This window comes from Mus caroli, unplaced genomic scaffold (assembly GCF_978045245.1).
Source record: "Mus caroli unplaced genomic scaffold, Mus_caroli_1 scaffold_4, whole genome shotgun sequence".
NCBI lineage: Eukaryota > Metazoa > Chordata > Mammalia > Rodentia > Muridae > Mus > Mus caroli.
In genome coordinates, this window is record NW_028227259.1 from 7,373,031 (window position 1) to 7,392,133 (window position 19,103).

The following is a 19,103-nucleotide window of genomic DNA, read 5'->3' on the forward strand; positions in this document are numbered from 1 at the left end:
GTAACTAACTATAATTATTAATATTTCATGTGAGAACATTTATACAAGATTTAAATTATTGAAATTCTCTCCTGGGAGTAGCAGGTGAACGTGATACTCGCAAACTGTGGAGAAATATTGAACCTCACCTGAAGAAGGCAATGCAGACTGTGTATCTCCGGGAGATCTCAAGGTAACTGTGTTTACCTATTAAATATTGCTCATCCAGAGTGCTAGGACTAGAAATGGTACAGGCAGAGGTGATTAAGCTCCCTTATCCAAAATCTAAACTCCAGAATACTTCAAATTTCTAAACTACTTAAACTTCATATCTAAACTACTTAAATTTCATATAAAACCAATGTATGCATGTTTTCCTTTCCTTCTTCATGTATGATAGAAAAAGCATATATAATAAGGTACCCATGGAGATAGGAAACAATGAGTAGTTATAAACCTCCAACACCAGAGTAAAGCAAACATCTGGGAAATAAAAGAAGATGCATTTCTGCACCAGAAGTGTTGATAGTCCAGATTCTCCAGAGTGGTCAGTTCAGAGACTCTACTTGTCTGCTGCATTCTAATGAGTTACCATACCCTCTTGCCACATGTAGTAGCTGTTGTCATCAGATTGTGGTTTCTCACTGCATCTCTCAGTCAGCACTCAAGGCTAGTCTCTTCTCTAGGGCCTATTCTTCCTCCTGGACTACTTGAATAGTCCCTAGAAGTTCCAGTCTCAGTATCTGACTCGGTCACATCTGCTAATTTTTCTCACATAAAGCAACATAACTACTTTCAACATCTTTGAAAGAAATATTAAGTCTACTATTAAGACTTGGAAACTTAAAAAGAAAAGAAAAACATCTTTAGTGTTCTAAGCAAAAAGTCACTTACAAAAGAAAGTTAATAAAACTTGTGAATTGATCAGGATTTTTGAGAAACTCAAAGAGAAGTGAAGCCAAAATATTTGTATTTTCAACCTGTCACTCAAGTATTAAAGCTATAGAAACAGAATGAAACAGGGGACACTTCATAAAGCCCCTCTGAGAGATCTGCTGGGGATAGTCTGGACACACCGGAGACAGCAGCAAAGCCCACCTAAAAGATGGATAGCAAACATTGAATTTAATTTTATCTAAATGAAAATAAAGGCAAACAGTATAGAGCAGTATATGAGTATAGATTGCTTAATAAGCAGTCATATATGATACATGATATGATACCATCTTTTTAAAAAAAAAAAATGGCAAGAGGGCCAGGTTTGGTGGCACACACTTTGAATCTCAGCACTCAGCGGTAAACTTTTGAAAAATACAGATTCATATATATTAATTCTGCTTTTGTGTATTCTTGGAGGACTTAATCTTTAGGTCTCAATATTCTGATTGATTATACACACTTCAGTTGATTGTTCCATAGATTAATGTACAGTTGTATCCAGTATGATGATTTGAGCTGTTGGAAGCTTACAGAGTGGCTGCTATATATTTATTGTAATTTTGATAGTTTTACACCTATGATCAGAGTAAAAGGATTATTAAAACTTGAGTATTTTGTCAGACTGTTACGACATATCAAATGACTTTGTACATGTACAGACATAGTCATGTGTGTGTATTACTTTTCTATTTTCTAATGGAAGTGGTAGGTTCTGTGGGACTCTTTATTACTGTATATTGATTTCTTGTGTCCTTCATTCTGTTTGTGCTCTTCTGTTTTGTTTTAGTTCCCAGTGGGAAAAGTTACAGAAAGATAACACAGACCCAGGACAACTGAAAGGTATCAAAGAAACCCTGTGGGGATTCCAGGCCCCTGCTCAGACTGCTCTCAGACTGCTCATGGACGAACTGTTAGACAGTCTTCAGTAGCAAATGCCAAGTTACAACACTTTCTTAGTAATTTCTCTTCAACTAAATACCAATTTTTTATTTTTTTAAGTATTAGATTCTATTATATGAAAAATCTGTTATTTCTTTTGGTGTTGTCACCTAAATAATCCAATTATATGATACAGCTTTAACTTAGCACATGGAATATTTCATGAGTTTTATGATATATAGTCCAACTTTATAATAACTCAGGTTCTTCAGTGGTTATGTTTTCAAATGCTTTTGTTTTCTTTTAAGAAGGGTATGATGTGCTGGGCAGTGGTGGCTCATGCCTTTAATCCCAGCACTTGGGAGGCAGAGGCAGGTGGGTTTCTGAGTTCGAGGTCAGCTTGGTCTACAGAGGGAGTTCCAGGACTGCCAGGGCTATAAAGAGAAACCCTGTCTAGAAAAACAAAAAAACAAAAACAAAAGTGGCGGGGGTATAATGTAGTGGTATTGAGCTTTTTGGTTTCTATTTCTTGTTTTCTTCTCTTGGTTTCTAAGCACTTGAGGTGATTTACAAGTAATTGCTAGTAGTATATTGTAGGAAAGAAAGATAAATGCCTAGAGTTAGAACAATGCTATAATGTAGCTGAACGACTACTGTGCGTCAGACAGAGCTGTTTGTTCATGTTTAAAATGAGAGGACTAGCTAGCTTTAAATTCTTACAGAGGTGTTAAGTGACTTCCCACAGACTGATACACAGGAAATGTCAGATCCTGTTTTGTGCACATGAAATTAGCATTATGTGCATACTAGATATGACTTCAGTGGATAGTGTCTGTCAATAGGGGTTATTATTTTTACCTTAAGTAGCTTTTAACATATTACATAGTATTACATGGGGTTTGTATGTATGGGGGAGAATTGGAATAGAGGTAAAATCTCCTATTTTGTGGTCATATAAGGTCTTCAGGGAGAGTTTAATGAAGAAAATAATCTTAAAGGAAGAAATATTAGCGTTTAGACTCCAAATTGGGAAGAGACAGTCAAATAGAGCATGCAAAGCATGCCATTGATAAGGTTCAGCACGATAGTACCAGTATCCACAGCAGTAGCTGAGCACAGCTGTGGTAGGCAAAGGGGAACCTGGAAAAGGTATAAAACACCTAATGGCACCTGACTAAAGCTCTTCTGGTGTTCTGTTATAAAGGTCTCTCGGCGTACACCCACATAGAACTTCCATATTACTCCAAGTTTATTCTTATTGCTGCATACCTTGCCTCTTATAACCCAGCGAGAACTGATAAGAGGTTCTTCCTTAAGGTAATAGTAACATCTGTGTTTTTGAAAGTCCTAGAAATACAGTTGTTCTTGCAGGTTCAGACATACAAGCTTCAAAACTGTTGTATATATACTGAACATGAAAAACAATTTTCTGGTCATTATTCTATAAATAATATACAATTTTAATTATTTTTAGAGCATTTAAATTGTATTGGCTAACCTAACGATGATTCAAAGAACAGAGTGTATTATATAACTGGCATACTTATTTTTTCATAAGGAACTTGAATATCTATGGAGTGTGGTGCTGTTTGAGTGGTATTCACAGAGGACTGAAGTTCCTCTGTGTCTATAGATGGCTAAGGGGCAGAGATTAGACTAGAATGCTAAATACACCATCTGGACCTGTTAATAGCTCTACAATCACAGTCTGAACTTTGGGAGAAAGTAGGTAGTTTACAGAAGAGAGCAAATAGGGTCCAAGTTGTTAGTCTAAAACATTTCACTCCCTCAAAACATTCTTTTTTTTTTTCTTCTATTTTTATGTATGTGTGCATATATTCATTATTGTGTGCATATGTGTGTGGACAAGTTGAATATGCATATCTATGTACACACATGTGGACATTGAAGTCATCCTGGGTCCATCAAACCCCAAACTCACAGACTAGTGAATTTTTCTAGCCAACTTGCTCTGGGCATCCCTGTCTCCCCTTCCCAAGGCTGGAATTACAGGCAGGTTGCCAAACCCATCAGCATGTATGTTTATGTAAGTTCTGGGCATCTGAACTCCAGCCATCATGAAACACTGAGCCTGACTCTGCTTTCATCTCTGCACTGGAAACATTTGTATGGACATAAAACTTAAAGTATTAAGTTTTTATTTGTTTTTTTTTTGTTTGTTTTTTTTTTGTTTTTTGATTTGGGGTTTTGGGGTTTGTTTTTTTAGGTCATTTGTTTCTAGTCTTTTGTGGGCAAGGGTAACTAACTCCTGACTTCTGAAAGAGAGAGAGAGAGAGAGAAAGTAAATGTATACCATATTTTCAACAAATTGTTTATTCTAGTTTAAGCTTCTTTGTCTAAAAAATAATTTTTCTTAATTACAGCATCATGGGAAAATCAAGAAAACTAACTTTCTGAAGAAACATGAGAAGGTATTCATATTTAAATTCTCTTAACTTTTGAATTTAGAAAAATTTTTGCATTTAAGATCATTAAGGAAATGGATGAATGTGTAATTTTATGTGCATATAAGAACTTTTTCTGTTGATAATGTTACCATGTAATGATATTTTATTAAATACACTGTTTGAAAGCAAATTGAAAGAAGTGGGTGCTAGAGATAAAACTGAGTTGACAGAACTTTTAATAACTTTCTTGATGGAAAAGTTCTGTCTGGATTGTTTAGATGAACACGGTGGATTAAACTCAGTTACTTTCTTCCTTTCCACTTTACAATCCCCTTCTCCCCAAATCCATTGGTGAAATAAAAATGACGAACCATAAACACCTAAGCAGGTGAGAGATTTGATTTCAGCGGTGTGAAGTTTGCAAGGGAAGAGTACAAAACTTTATACTATGGGTCGTGACTCCCTATGTCTGTAGTAAAAGATTCCTATACATTCAACACCAAACATTCATTTACAATCAACCCTGCAGTGATCTGGAGGTTGACCCATGTTGCATCGCAGAACTCGGCATGACATCATGCAGTGTGAAGCACATATGTTCAGATTTGAGACAATTGTTGGTTACAAATTGCAGTGTTTTACTACACATTGAAAGTTTCCTGCTTCTAAAGAATATAATAGCTTAATTACAGGAAATAAAATCTTCAGTATTTTTCTACCATTGTTTCTCAGCATGTAAGTATCAATTTAGTTTATCTTTGGATTATTTCCGTTTAGAATACTTGACTTTTAAAAATTATTGTTTGACCTGCTTGTTTGAGTAAAATGAAATTTAGATTGGGCTTAAGACAGAAATTCAAGCATTCCAGAAAATCCCTTCCAAATGCTTCTGCCATTTTGTCTGATGTGTGTTTGTAAATGATGGTCTCACCACAATGAGTATAAAACCAAAATACTGACCAACTTAGCAAAACATTGAAACCACTCTACATCTTGCAAAGATTTAATTTTTTATGTAAATGTATATCTCAGTAGTATACAAATTAGTTTGTCTTTAATAAATGGTAAGATCTCGACAAAGGGTGCTTTTAAATGAATTTATTTATGATTATTATAAGCAAATGATTTTTATACCTTTTTAATGTACTTAATCCCAGGACTTTCACTCAGGAGGCAAAGAGGCAGACAGATGCCTATGAGTTCAAGGCCAATCTGATCTACACAGAGTATTCAAGCCAGCCAGGGCTGCATAGTGAGATTCTGTCTCAAACAAAACAAAACAAAACTTGAGTATAAAGAAAGGAATCACACGTGGGGACATGTATGAGATTTCTCAGAGTAGATGAATATTCATATGCAGATCAAAGGGAGTTTAAACCACAATTCAAAACCAAGCTAATTTTGTCTGAAGAAGCTAGAAAAGCTCAGTTAGTAAACTCACTGAGTCTTTTTTTTTTTTTTTTTTTTTTTTTTTGGTTTTTCGAGACAGGGTTTCTCTGTGTAGCCCCAGCTGTCCTGGAACTCACTTTGTAGACCAGGCTGGCCTCGAACTCAGAAATCCAACTGCCTCTGCCTCCCGAGTGCTGGGATTATCACTGAGTACTTCTAACGGGTTTACTGAGTCAGGTTAAAACCAGTGAATAGATTTAAAAGGTAGATAGCTGCAGCTGCTCTGTGTCCCTGAGCTGCGGCTGACTCCGGGCTGGGGTGGGGAGCTAGGACTGAAGCTCACCGCGGATGAGCTCTTCCCCACTCTTCTGAACCAGTGGTGGGTTGTCAGGACTTTAAGAAGCAAAACTTTATTTCATTGTCTTGCCTTTCATTGTTGCTGGTATAGAAGGGCCTCCGCCTCTCCCTTTCTGAGGTGTGTATGGTCTCACTGCTCTTCATGATGTCTGTTGTTACTGTTAGAGTTGTGCTGTAGTTATCTGGGGTTGGGCCTTTCATTATCTTGAATTAGTTTTGCCTCTGAACATTGACATTTCATATGTTGCCGCTTCTCCCCTTTATCTGATTTGTCTTCTTGAGGTACTGAGTGGATAGATTCATTAGACATTTTGTTCTTTTCAAAGCCATTCTTTCGTGTTCTTTATTTACTTTTGCCTCTGTATACTTTATTCCAAGAGTAATTTTTTTCAGCTTTTTCTTTTCTTTAGTTTTGAAAAAATTCAATAATTTCCCCACCTTTTTATAGTTTGAACCAGGATCCAATTCTAGGGTCAACACCAAAGCCTTTAATAATGTTTCCTGCTCTCTTGAACACATACAGTAGGACATTAGAATGTGTGAGCAGTTTTACAAACCCATTACAGAATGACAAAGAGGAAGTGATACAAACAGAAACTCAAATACTAACAGGCAATGTACATTACAACCGCAGTACAACATTGTAGTCTTGGATTGACAGAACGAAGACTGTTAATTCTAGCTTTCAAATGACACATAAATCAGTCTATAAAACAAAGTCTGCCTACTCTGTAGTTGACAGTATGTCATCAAATTACATACAAACAAAATGTGTGTATTGGTCAAGCCTAAGGCTAGGTTGCACTGCAGCAAAAAGAACCCCAGACTCTGAATGGCTAACCAGATCAGAACTTATATGTTGCTCACAGTGTGACCAAATAAGAGTTGCATGGCTTCTGCCATCCAACAGTGATACAGCAAAGGGAGCACGGAAGAGGGAGAGGACCAGTAGGTTGAAGTCTAGTCTTGGAAGTACTTACATCACTTCTGCTCATATCCCAGTAGCCAGAACTCACCTAAATGGCCTCCATCCATCCGCAAAAAATGGAGACATTAAGTCTTCCTATGTGCTCAAGAAGGGAAGACAAACAAATAATGCTGTTGACAAACTCCGGGCAGTGTCCCTGCAGAAGTACATGTGTATGTGTGTACACAAGGAGAGAGGTGCAGGATTGTCGATTGCAACATATCTATAGTATAGTAATGGCTTCCTTAAGAAGTAAATATGGTAGTGATGTAGTCATAAAAGTGGAAAAGATTAAGAATAGATTAGGGCCGTGTAGGCTTATATTTTTCAAAACCTACTTTAAATTCTTTTTTTTTTTTAAGATTTATTGTATTTATATAAGTACACTGTAGCTGTCTTCAGACACACCAGAAGAGGGCATTGGATTCCATTACAGATGATTGTGAGCCACCATGTGGTTGCTGGGAACTGAACTCAGGACCTCTGGAAGACCAGTCAGTGCTCTTAACCTCTGAGCCATCTCTCCAGCCCAAAACCTACTTTAATAAGTGTATTTAAATGTTTTAACCTCCCTTCTAGCTGGGCAGTGATGGCCACACCTTTAATCCCAGCACTTGAGAGGCAGAGGCAGGCGGGTTTCAGAGTTCAAGGCCAGCCTGGTCTACAGAGTGAGTTCCAGGACAGCCAGGGCTACACAGAGAAACCCTGTCTCGAAAAAACAAAACAAAAACAAAAACAAAAACAAAACCTCCCTTCTAGCCCACCACCCACCAGCGGTAGTGGAAAGGCAAAGTTAATAAGGCAAAGGAAGATGTAGACCTGTTTAGAAATACTTCTTTGGGATGAATCCATTCTTTACTGTCAGGATATCAGCAGATCAGTTCACGTTAATTAGCAGCTGTAGTTCAGTCTACTTGCAAATACCATTCACAAATCAGCAACAGTAATTCTATCCAGAGAAACAATAAGGCTCTGCCAATCTGCCCGAGTCCTTGGAAGTGGCAAGACGTCTCCAGACACCACCAGAACTTCTTTGGTGTGTTTTTCTCTATGAAGTCATAACAAAAGATGATCAGCAAAGAAGGCCAGGCAAATCAATACCACACAGCGTATTCAGCAAAGACCGGCAAAGAGTGGCCAGGCGAGCCAATACTACACAGTGTTGTCCACTGTCTGTTGGGTTACATTTATCCTTTTTCCAAACATTACCTGTTCTCTCAAGTGTCTGCTCTAGCAAAACTTCACATGCCCTTTTTCCAGGCTGCTTCCAGAAAAACACATCTTTTCTCAGCAAAACATCCTCTCATGTGTCCACTTCAACAAAACCATCATCTCATAAGACAGTTCCCAGAAAAATATCACATGATTCAACTGAGTCTTCAAAGAAACCAGAAGTTTCCACTTCAGTGCTGTAAAATATATAAAATATAGACAAATCTAAGAAAATGTAGTGTTAAAGGGAAAAGGCAATGTGGTATAAAGCTGCATCCAAAATGGTACAACTTACAAGGAACTTAAGGTCGAATGGTGCTCAGGCCTCTGGTACATAAGCAGCACTGTTGTGAGGCAGGAAAGGGTTCAGTGGACTCCAACTGACTAGTGACACACACGGTCTAAGATCTTATTTCTCTGTATATACTGTACAGTATTTGAGTTTGATAAGTTGGGTAGTGAGTACATTAGTATTTGTTGTATGAAGCCTCTGCTTTTCTCAATGTGTGACGTATTTGTTAGAAAGAGCATGCAAAATGTAAGAGCAGGAGAATAATCTCTAAACTCTGCAAATAAAGGAAGTAAACACTGCTCTTGTGTACTTTAATTGGGCTTTGGGCTTCTTTCACTACATTATTCTTTTAAATATGTATTTACTCTTAGGGATATACTTTCGCAATTTATTTTCTACTGTTAATAGGAAGTCCTTATATTTTTAACCTGTTTTTAAAGTTATCTGCTAATAGAATGGAATTCCAGTGCTGTAATTTCTCTAATGACATGTGACTGTACCATATGAATATCTAAAACTATAAACATTTTCTGTCTTTAGAGTCTTTATAAAATTATTTTATGCTAACAGCTTATTTATGAACTATGCAACGTTATTACTTTGCTAAATTAAAATGGTATTTTTAGTTCTCGGTCTCTTCAAAACTATATTGAACTTTTTCCAAGAATTGGTCTGAAGAGGAATGGTGGGAAATAAGTAATGTGTTCTAGTCCAGCAATTAAGAACCCGGTGTGGGAGCTAGAGAGATGCTCAGCTGTGAAGAGCAGCTGGTGCTCCCCATAGTGATCCCGGCCGTGGAACTCCAGTTTCAGGAGCTCTTCCACCCCATCACCCTCTGCACCCCCCAGCATGCCTCGGGTGCACACCCATACTTTTCAGGCACTCACATACACACACTTTTTTTAAAAGTCTTAGTTTTGGTTATACATTACCTTGAAAAATCATTTGGGAATGTGTGCAACAGGATAACAGTGTCAAGACTGCAAATAGCTGAGTTTTTCATGTTTATTGGTACAAGGGAAATTTAAGGTCATTTATAAAAGATATGGCATTATCTGCACAAGGTAGGCCTGAAGCAGGGAATTGGCAGGGGTGCTTGACTGCCCTTTCTTCAGCGGCTGGCTATGCTCCAACAACCCTGAAATGAAGCTCATTGGGCTAACACAATTATGGACATAAAGGAAGACTAGACAGGAAGAAGAGGGTCTGTAGGAGTGGGGGGAACAGTAAGAGAGTGCAAATGGTGTGTGTGAATGGAATCAACTGCATTATCTATGTGTAGCAGAATATTATCATGAAACCCATTGTTAGGTATAATTAATGGATGCTAATAAGCATGCCAAAAAGTCTTATGTTCTCTTTTCTCTACAGACAAGCAATCATCTTCTTGGACCAAAGCCCTTTCCACTGGACAGATTATTAGCAATATTGTATAGTATAGTGGACAGCAGAGTGGCTCCAACAGCAAATATCTTCTCCCAGGTAGGCCTCATGCTGGCTTCTTTCCTACCATTCCCAGTCAGTTCTTCAGGTAGTATGGAATTCTACATAGAGATTTTTGCTCAACAAATGTTAATATTTTAACTATACAATGAATATTGTTTTTAGTAAGTACAGTTGGCCCTTTTTAGAGCTAGGTTTGTAATTCATGTATTCTACCAACTATAGTCAGAAAAAAAAGACAGTGACTTTCTTCTATGCTGAGCATATACAGGCCATTTCTTGTTGTTATTTAATACAAATATGAATATAATGTAACAACTGTTTATATAGCACATTAAATTATATTTTATAAGTGATGGATGATTTAAAGTATATTGAAGATGCTGTTCATTGTATGTAAACATATGCTGTCTTATATATGCTTGTGCATCTTCACATGTATGGGGTCCTGCGTCCTCAGGAGGGTGCTGAGGGGCAGCTCTATTAACAGTTCCAAACACAGGCTCTTTGGGAGTCATCACAGAATTTATAAATGATAAAAAATCAATTTAATGTTTCTGATTCATTTTCTTTTTTTTTCAGTAATTTTAAAAATTATTGCTGATTAAACAAGTAGCTTGATGATTAAATTGATGAATTAAAATATATAAGCATAATTTAATGGAAGCATCTTTTAAATGTGTTGGAAAATGATCTATAATGTCTTTATTTCTCACAAATTTACTCTAACGGTTGGTGTGCTATTACTGTTATTTGGTCTGTTTTGCAGCAGAATAGCTAAATTCTCAGCATTTCACTAGATGGCAGCAAAAGCTCAGAAGTAGAAAATGAGTATTTTGGTTTGGGGATTTTTTTTGTTTGTTTGGTTTTCGAGACAGGGTTTCTCTGTGTAGCCCTGGCTGTCCTGGAACTCACTTTGTAGACCAGGCTGGCCTCGAACTCAGAAATTCTCTTGCCTCTGCCTCCCAAGTGCTGGGATTAAAGGTGTGCGCTACCACGCCCGACGGGATTTTGTTTTTAAGTAGTTCATTCACCTTTAAAGAATATTCTCTAAGTTTAGTCATGCTAGAATTCTTCAATGTTTCAGAAAGACTTGGTGTGTATTATGAGTAAAAAAGGCAAATTGATGTAAATGACTTCTCTTAGAATACAGTCAAGTCAGATGCAGTAAGCAGTTTGTATTAGGGATTTTTTTTTTTAATGGCTGGTAATGTGTAAGTAGTTAAACTTACATAATAATTATTTCACTATAAATTTGATCTCAGAATAGATGTCAGATTTTATATGTGATAATAGCTTTTAATTCATTAAAGACTTAGAGTACCAAAAATAGATTGTAGTCTCAACATTGTTGACATCGAATCTAGATCATTGTCTTTATAACATAAGACTTTATATGAACATCTATAGAAGGTTAGTGTGTACAGAGTCTGCAGTTGAAGGAAGGTATTCTAGTCAGTTGTTAGGCTGTATAAACAAGTAGCAAGTGCTGAAAGTTTTAAGAACTTAATTCAGTTTTAATCTGTGTTAAAAGGTTTTTTCTGGTTTTTTGTTTTGTTTTGTTTTTAACTTGCGGTTTCTGAAGTTATGGTCCTTATTTACTCAAGCATAGACTTCATTAGTACCTTCCTGCTTGGTCCTTTTGTTGACATAGGGTTTTGTCATGTGGCCCCTACTGTATTTACCGTGCTTCTGCCTTTCCCTTCTGAGTTCTGGATTCCTACGTTTGTAGCACATGTCCAGCCTTTATTACTGCTAGCAACTTTCTATATACAACATGCATGGTTTTTATTTGTTTCTGCTACTACAGTAACGGAAATGGATATCAGGTGCTACTGTTACCTTTAAACAAACTCAGCTTAGATAGAAGAGAAGAAAAAGACGACTTCCTAGCAGAAAAGAAGCATTGTTAACAGTGTATGTGACTAATTCTTAGATTCCCCCAAATTACCTTTTTGAGAACTAAACAAGGATAAGTTTTTTAAACTTTTCCTTTGGGAGTTTGCAATTTAATTGGGGAAGAGGGAGAGTGAAGGGGAGGATACATAAAAATAGTATTAAAAGGCTGTAAAGGAACGTGTGAGAGGCTTGAGGCTCGTGAGAGACTCCAAGCAGAAAAGGATTACCTCTGCCTTGTGGGAAAGATGTGGCAGCTAAGGTGAAGGGTGGAGCATGACTGGGAAGCTTGAGGGACTTCTTTTGTTCTTTAGTGTTTCCAATATACTTAAACAGTAACTGTGCGGAAAGGAAAGGCAATGCAATCAGTTGACATTTGGATACAGTTCAGAGAAGGGCAGGGGTGAGGGGAGGACCAAAGTTAGAGGACTAAGCAAGGAAACACTTGTCCCTGGCTGCTGTTCTAGGAGCTTGGGTGGCATTGGATGTGGCTGTGTGGTAATAGTGTCTCTGTAGCCGTCATTGCAACACTTCTGCTAATATTGCTGTTCCAGGTGTCACCCTGCCACACAGCACACCTTGTGCCTTGTATACTGTGCCTCGAGTTACCAGGGCATCTTACTTGTTTAGAAATAGACTCAGCAGTTTTACTCTCTAAGGAAAAATAAAAGTTACATACAGTGAGAGGTTTCTGATGTAGCGATTTACCAAATTCTGGGTCTTGACTATAATGAACAGTACAACCAGTGTCACCGATCCTTGTGTGTGTATCACTGGTACTAACATAGTTAGGAACAGCTTGGCTCGGAGTGTCTTTATCTGGTAACTTGTGGCAGTGGAAGTTGTTCACCTTTTGTTACCTCTTCTTATTAACATTTAATATTTATAGTGTTTCAGATAGTGAAAGCATATAAATGAATATTTATAAAATATTTTGGGAACTTGGTCATTCTAATTATTAGGACATAAAATATAGGAAAAACCAAGAAGATAAATATACCTAGGCTTAAGGATTTGACCTTTGCTTCTGCCTGGTCAATAAATTATCTAAGAAAAGAAAAAACATGCCCGGTGTTGAAGAACAGAATCTGGTCGTGAGACAGCAAGGAGGTTGTGTCACTTCCCTTTGCCTTCGGTCAGCAGTAATGTCAGCACCGGCTCTCTTTCCTTCTTTCTCCTTTTATTCATCTGTCAAATACGCTTGCCCACCAGAAGCACAATTTAAACTTAACACACATCACTAACATTTGTATTGGACGGTCGTTTTTGATAAGGACTCTAGATGGCAGTGTTGTTGAATTGTAGCTTTAAGTTTCTGTAGAACCCAGCTTTAACTTAACATTGTCCCTGGTATTTAAAAAGAAAGCGATTTTGAAAATTTTCCACATTTGGCTTGTTTGAGTGAAAGCAGAATCATTTATGGTATATACATTTAAAGTTAGCACAAAGAAAAATTTATTCTTATTTTATTTCATTTGAATCACCTCTGTATTGAAACTATAAAAATAGCGTGTAAGGAAGATGTAAGGTTTTGGGATCTGAAAATAGTTCCTGACAGTAATACTGCTCGGTGTAGCGAGTGTACTTCATAACGCTGTCCTGTCTGGGGGAGCAGCGGGAGGGAGCACACTGAGCATTTTAAATTGTGTGGCTGGGTGTTGGGATTTCCTGTACTTTGCAAACCTTTCGAGTGTTTGAGACCTGTAGATGTTAGTCGCACCTGATCTTTATCCTTATGCACCTCTTAGTCATTCTTAGGCTGAGCTTGAGAGTTCTCAGTAAGGTGAGTGTGCACACCTTCCCATTGTGAGGATGGTGCAGCTGACAGAGATGTGCACTGCTGTCTTATCTTGTTCTCCTTGGTCCCATGCTTGGAACAGATGTGCCATGCCATCACATCACATCCATGCAGCAAATGGGGAAATCTTATGGGCACTGCCTTCATCTGTGTAGCCCTGGCTGTCCTAGAACTCACTCTGAAGACCAGGCTGGCCTCGAACTCAGAAATCCTCCTGCCTCTGCCTCTCAAGTGCATGTGCCACCACTGCCCGGTGGCCTTCACATTTTTAATCTGATCAGGTAGGACCTTTAAAGACCCTCTTCAAAGATAAAATATCAAGTTATTTTCTCCACAAGCATATTAAATCCGCGTTACGATTTTTTTACATTTTTTTTTCTTCTCCCTTGTTTGATGAAAAATTATTAACTTATTGGGAAAATGTGGAGCACTTGTTTTTAAAACAGGGACAGAAGTGCAGTTCTTTGCAGCCGTCACGTGTTACTTACTTTACAATATAAAGCTGCATTGCTTCCCTCTCTCCCCAAGGGTGGAGCTGCTAGTTTATTTCTGAAACCATCCTCACCAAGCTGTAAAGGGGATTCTGGAACGGAAAATTGTGATTTTTAAGAAGTGGAAACATTGAACTGTACATATTTACATAAACATTGATCTTATTTTATTCATTTTTGAACAATAAATTTAAGATAATTTATTGATATTTAAGATAATTTATTGTGATTCGTACATGTAATTATTTAGCATGGCAGTTATAAAGATGTGCTAAGAGTTAATATCAAGAAATAGGTGAAAGGTAAGGAAACAAAATCTTTTAAAACAGTTTCATGCAGCATGCCGGCTGGCAGTTATATTTTCAGTTATATGTAGTTTCTGAATGATTTCATGTTGAGTTGTACATAATTTAATAAAAAACATTCAGAATTTCCTGTAGATTTATTTTTATGTATGTGAAAATTACTGAAAACAGTTTGGAACATGAATTACTATATAAATTTTTATTTTTATTAAAATAGATGTTTCTGCTTTCTGTTTTTATTTAACATTATCCTATGTACTAGGATATATTTGCATTTATTTGCTACACTACTTTTTTTGTACTAAAAGCTTAATCTCTTCTCCCAAAGGTTCAATTAATTGTATTTAAATAAACTTAAGATTTCTGCTCATCTGACTTATTAGCTCAGAGCACGAATGGCGCTTTACATTTTACTAGCAGAGTGTCAGGCAGGTGCTCTGTCCTTCACTCACCATAACTGCAAGGAAGACTTGTTGCTGCTGTAAGAGCTGACATGATATTTTACCCCCCCCCCCAAAAAAAAAGTTTGACATTTTCCTTCAAATGCACATACATATGCATTGTATTTGTTTTATTTTAAGATGTTTTTAAAATGGGAGCTATTTAACTTTTTTCCTGTCCTGAAGCATATAAAATTTAATTAAATTTCAAAGTTAATACCTCTTCCTGCTTGTAATTGAATTTTTTTGTTCGCTTGAAATTTTATCTAATAGATATTTGTGTCTGCTACACTTCACTGTATTGGATAAAGAAAATAAAAGAGGAACCAATTGTGTCTGTAGCTTTCTCAGCCTTTCATCTGCTCTGTAGAGAGCAGAACAATGCTGAAGGATATAGCACCCAAACACTAGAAATCAGCCCCTGCCCTGCTTAAGGACTGGGTGAATTTAAAATTAGAGGTTTTTTTCCTTTACTTCAGTAGTCCCTGACATTTGATGGCTTAGAAAATCAAGTCTTGTGGAGTGATAAATCTGTTCAGTCTTCCCTCTGACGTGCCTTGAGTGTAGTGTTAGGGGCAGCAATTGTTTGACAGTTGTGTTTCAACTAAGGCTTGTTAATGCTCGTATACATTTATGTCATCAAACAATTTCAGTTGATATTTGGAGCTTTTAAATTATATATAATAAACTATAGACTATAGAAATATAAACAATCTGTTTTACATGATTTAGTATGCATTTGATAGCTTTCCTTAGAAAACTGCATTACTGTTTCAGAGCTTAGGATGAAAATTAGATTCTTAGCCTCATTGAAAATATTTCAGGTATCTTTAATCTTTGCCAAAAGCACTTTAACCAAATAATTGATTTTTATAAGTAGTTTACTTCTCCTAAAAAATAATTTACATATTATATGGTAGTTCTCGGAATATTTCTATAAAAAGTAATTATATTTATTAAGTCCTATCAGGCAACTAGAAATAATATATTAAAAGACTGCCTAATACATATATTGACATATGATATATAACCTTGTACATATAAAAGATAACATTCTAAAATCTTGCTGTCAGATGTTCATATAAACTGTTTTGAGTCAGAGCATTATCTTTTTAGACTTTAAACTTGGTGACGTAAAGTGGAGACCATCTTTAAAAGTACTTGTGTTGATACCAAGCATGAAGATGAGGTAGAGAGTGCTCTCTGTGATTTCTCTGCTTCACTCAAGTGCTTGAGCTTTTCAGGTGAATTTGTGTGAGTCACAGAAAAAATAGCTAAATGCTAACTTACCCTAATCTTACTACATCTTCCCCCCAGCCACAGCAGAGATGTGTGTGGCATCCACTCCATAGAGAGTACTGCAGAGGCTCACTTAATGTCTACTCTGCTGATAAAGAATTAGGTCAGCAGGGATGCTGTTTGAAAGAGGCTGGCCCTTCTCTGGCAGCTAAGAGCACCACCACTTAGGATGCTCAGCCTCTGCTAGTGCGGCAGATGAGATTCTCAACTCTCCTTCTCCCCGTGGCGTGGGCATATTACTGTTGTACCACCCACCAGTGTGCAGCAGGCTCCTTACCTCAGAAGGCTGTTCTAAAGCAGGATGTGGATATCTTTTGATTGGAAATGATGGAGTTGATGTATGATTTTTCACTAGCTCTACTGTCGTTTTAAGGAATGCTAATATTGCTGGTTACCATTATGCTACTGGCACAGGATAACATGCATATCTAAGAGATTCCATACTATTGCTAGAGTGACTAGAACTAGATTGTTTGAAAAGAGAAAAGGGAGTTTGAATTAGGGGAGAAGTGATTAGGGATAATCTCCATTATGGAAATGTATGCTACATTTTCAAATACTTGTAAATACATGATAGAGTAACTAGTGCTCCTTATGGATATTTTATTCCCATGATATTTAGTATACAGCTCATTGGAGTTCTCTCTTTGGAGATTGGCCCCACACAAGCACATTCATAGACAGACTGCTCCTCCCATCCATAGACATAGTACTGCTGGCCTTTCTCCTGGATAGAAAATTATGGTTTTTGGGCCCAAGTCACTTTTAGAAACTAGTTGCTCTCTCAGCCTCGGACACTCGGCATGTTGGTAAACAGTTGAATTCTCAGAATGATCAGTAAACAAGCTGGTTGTTCAGACTTAGAATGAGCTTAGCCAGAGCTGTCTGTCGTATTCCCTGGTGTAAGATGCTGCTTACGTGTGGGCTGTGTGTGGACACTGTGTTTCTGTCCCTTCTTCTCAAGTTCTCCATCCACATAATGACTAAACTTGAAATGATCTGAACATCCCGAGTATATCTTACACCGGTATGAGAAATCTGACCATTCCTTAATTTCTGTAGAGTTTCAGTCTTATATTTCAAAACTGGTCATAAAAATAAACAAATTTGCACATTAAGGAACTAAAGTAAAACTGGCACTCTATTCCTTCATCCACCCTCTACTGAGCATGTGTGTGTGTGTGTGTGTGTGTGTGTGTGTGTGTGTGTCCGCGCCCCTTGAAAGGGAAAAAAGTAAGAATATGTTTTCAGTTTTTAGTTTAGCAAATGGAGAAATAACTTGAGTTTTCTTTTAATTGACCACATCTGATGAGCCTTCTCCTCCTAAATCCTCCGTATCCCTTACTCTGCTTCCTAGCACGTGCCTTGAGTCGTTGGTGGTGTCACTTCTTAGGATCTAGACACCAGCTTCCTGTCTGATGTCCTCGCCATCACACTCCTCATACAAAGGCACCAGCATAAACCCTACAAACTGAATTTGATTCCCGTTGCTTTCTTTTTGTGTGTGCTGTTGTTTTCTGCTTATACTTTTTAACAAGTTACATTATCTAAAGAACTACCTCTCCATTACACAGTCTTTCTTGTAAGTCCCTGTTCAGTCTGACCCCATATTTCTTCTGCACCCCATTCACAATAAGCTGTTTCCTCTCTGATGTCATAGTAAGTTTCTTTGTCTTTGTCTTGCTGCTGTTCAGTGTTCTGTCACTGTTGAATTCGTTTATGCTTCATGGTCTGTCCCCTTCATGGCATGTCTCAGGAAGTGCACACTTTGCCCCGTTTGCTCATAGATCCATCCCTACTCCAGAATCGTGTGTCCTTGGCGGAGCATGCACACCTAAGTGCTGCCATGTACTGTGTATTCTCCAGCTTTCCTGAATGTGTAGACTGTTCCATGTGCAGTGTCCCTAAATGAATGACTTCCATTCTCCTTATATATTCCCAGCTATTAAGGCTTACCAACCATTTCCAGGGATTAGAGGCATTTCTTTTAGTTCATTCATACACACACACACATACACACACACACACACACACACACACACACACAAATTGCATACCTTTTTTGGCTTATTTGACCATGTTCCTCCTTTTCGAAGGTAAAAATTTAAAAAGCCATGGCAGTTTTAAACTGAACTACTCTCTTTCTAGTGCTTCATTTACTTTGCACGTGTGTGTGTGTACTGTACACTTGTGCATCTGTGTGTCTCTGTGCATGTGTTAAAAATCTAAAATGAGCAGTTAACTTACACTACAAATGATCAGAACCTTTGATACTAACCAATTATGACACTTGCTGAGTTGTGTGGAGTTCACACACTGATACTTCATATATTAAGTTTATTTAAATAATATGTTTTGGATCTTAAAGGTTTTTCAGAACAATTAAAATATGGGGTATTTCATAAATCAGTTGACCTATATACCATTCTATAAAGGTATAAAAATAATGAGCCTGTTAAAAATTAATTACAGTTGTAAATTGATTTCCTTTTGTTGGCAGAAAGAAGAGTTTATTAGCCCAGGAACAGGTTCACACTGGTTTTACATCAAGCATTTCCAGCTGAAGCTTGTTAGTGACTGCCTCTCAGATTAAGGAAAAAACTCTCACTGTGGTACATGAACTCCTATTGTTAAGATATAAATAACCAGCTCCTCTCCTTCCTGGATGAGAACAAAGAACACAATCACACAGCAGAGATGAACTGAGCAAGGACTGCATGGCCCCATTTAAGACATATGTCAAAAATGCTGTATATATAAAGAGAGGTTTTATTTTTTAATTTTCTTTGTGAATATATGAGGAAATAAAGGAAAAAGGCTATATACTTCAGGTTTTAATCTTAAATATTTTACTTTTAATCAATACGTAATTCAGCATATTTATGGAATATAATGTGATAATTCAATGTGTACAGTGTACGATCATGACATCTGGGCAGTAAGCATCTATTTGCTTACATACTGACCATTTATTTGTGTTAGAGATCTTTGTATATGTCTCCTCTAGTT

The 19,103-nt window shown here is 37.2% G+C and overlaps 1 protein-coding gene across 1 annotated transcript in view; it reads left to right on the forward strand.

Annotated features, from left to right (window-relative positions):
* The window catches only part of Orc5 (origin recognition complex subunit 5), a 56,754-nt gene that overhangs the window by 23,427 nt on the left and 14,224 nt on the right, over positions 1–19,103 (forward strand). The window contains exons 8-12 of the mRNA XM_085836455.1: positions 82–172; positions 1,706–1,758; positions 3,002–3,114; positions 4,182–4,229; positions 9,794–9,904. Coding sequence (XP_085692581.1) covers positions 82–172; positions 1,706–1,758; positions 3,002–3,114; positions 4,182–4,229; positions 9,794–9,904 — 416 coding nt within the window. The remainder of the gene's footprint in view (positions 1–81; positions 173–1,705; positions 1,759–3,001; positions 3,115–4,181; positions 4,230–9,793; positions 9,905–19,103) is intronic.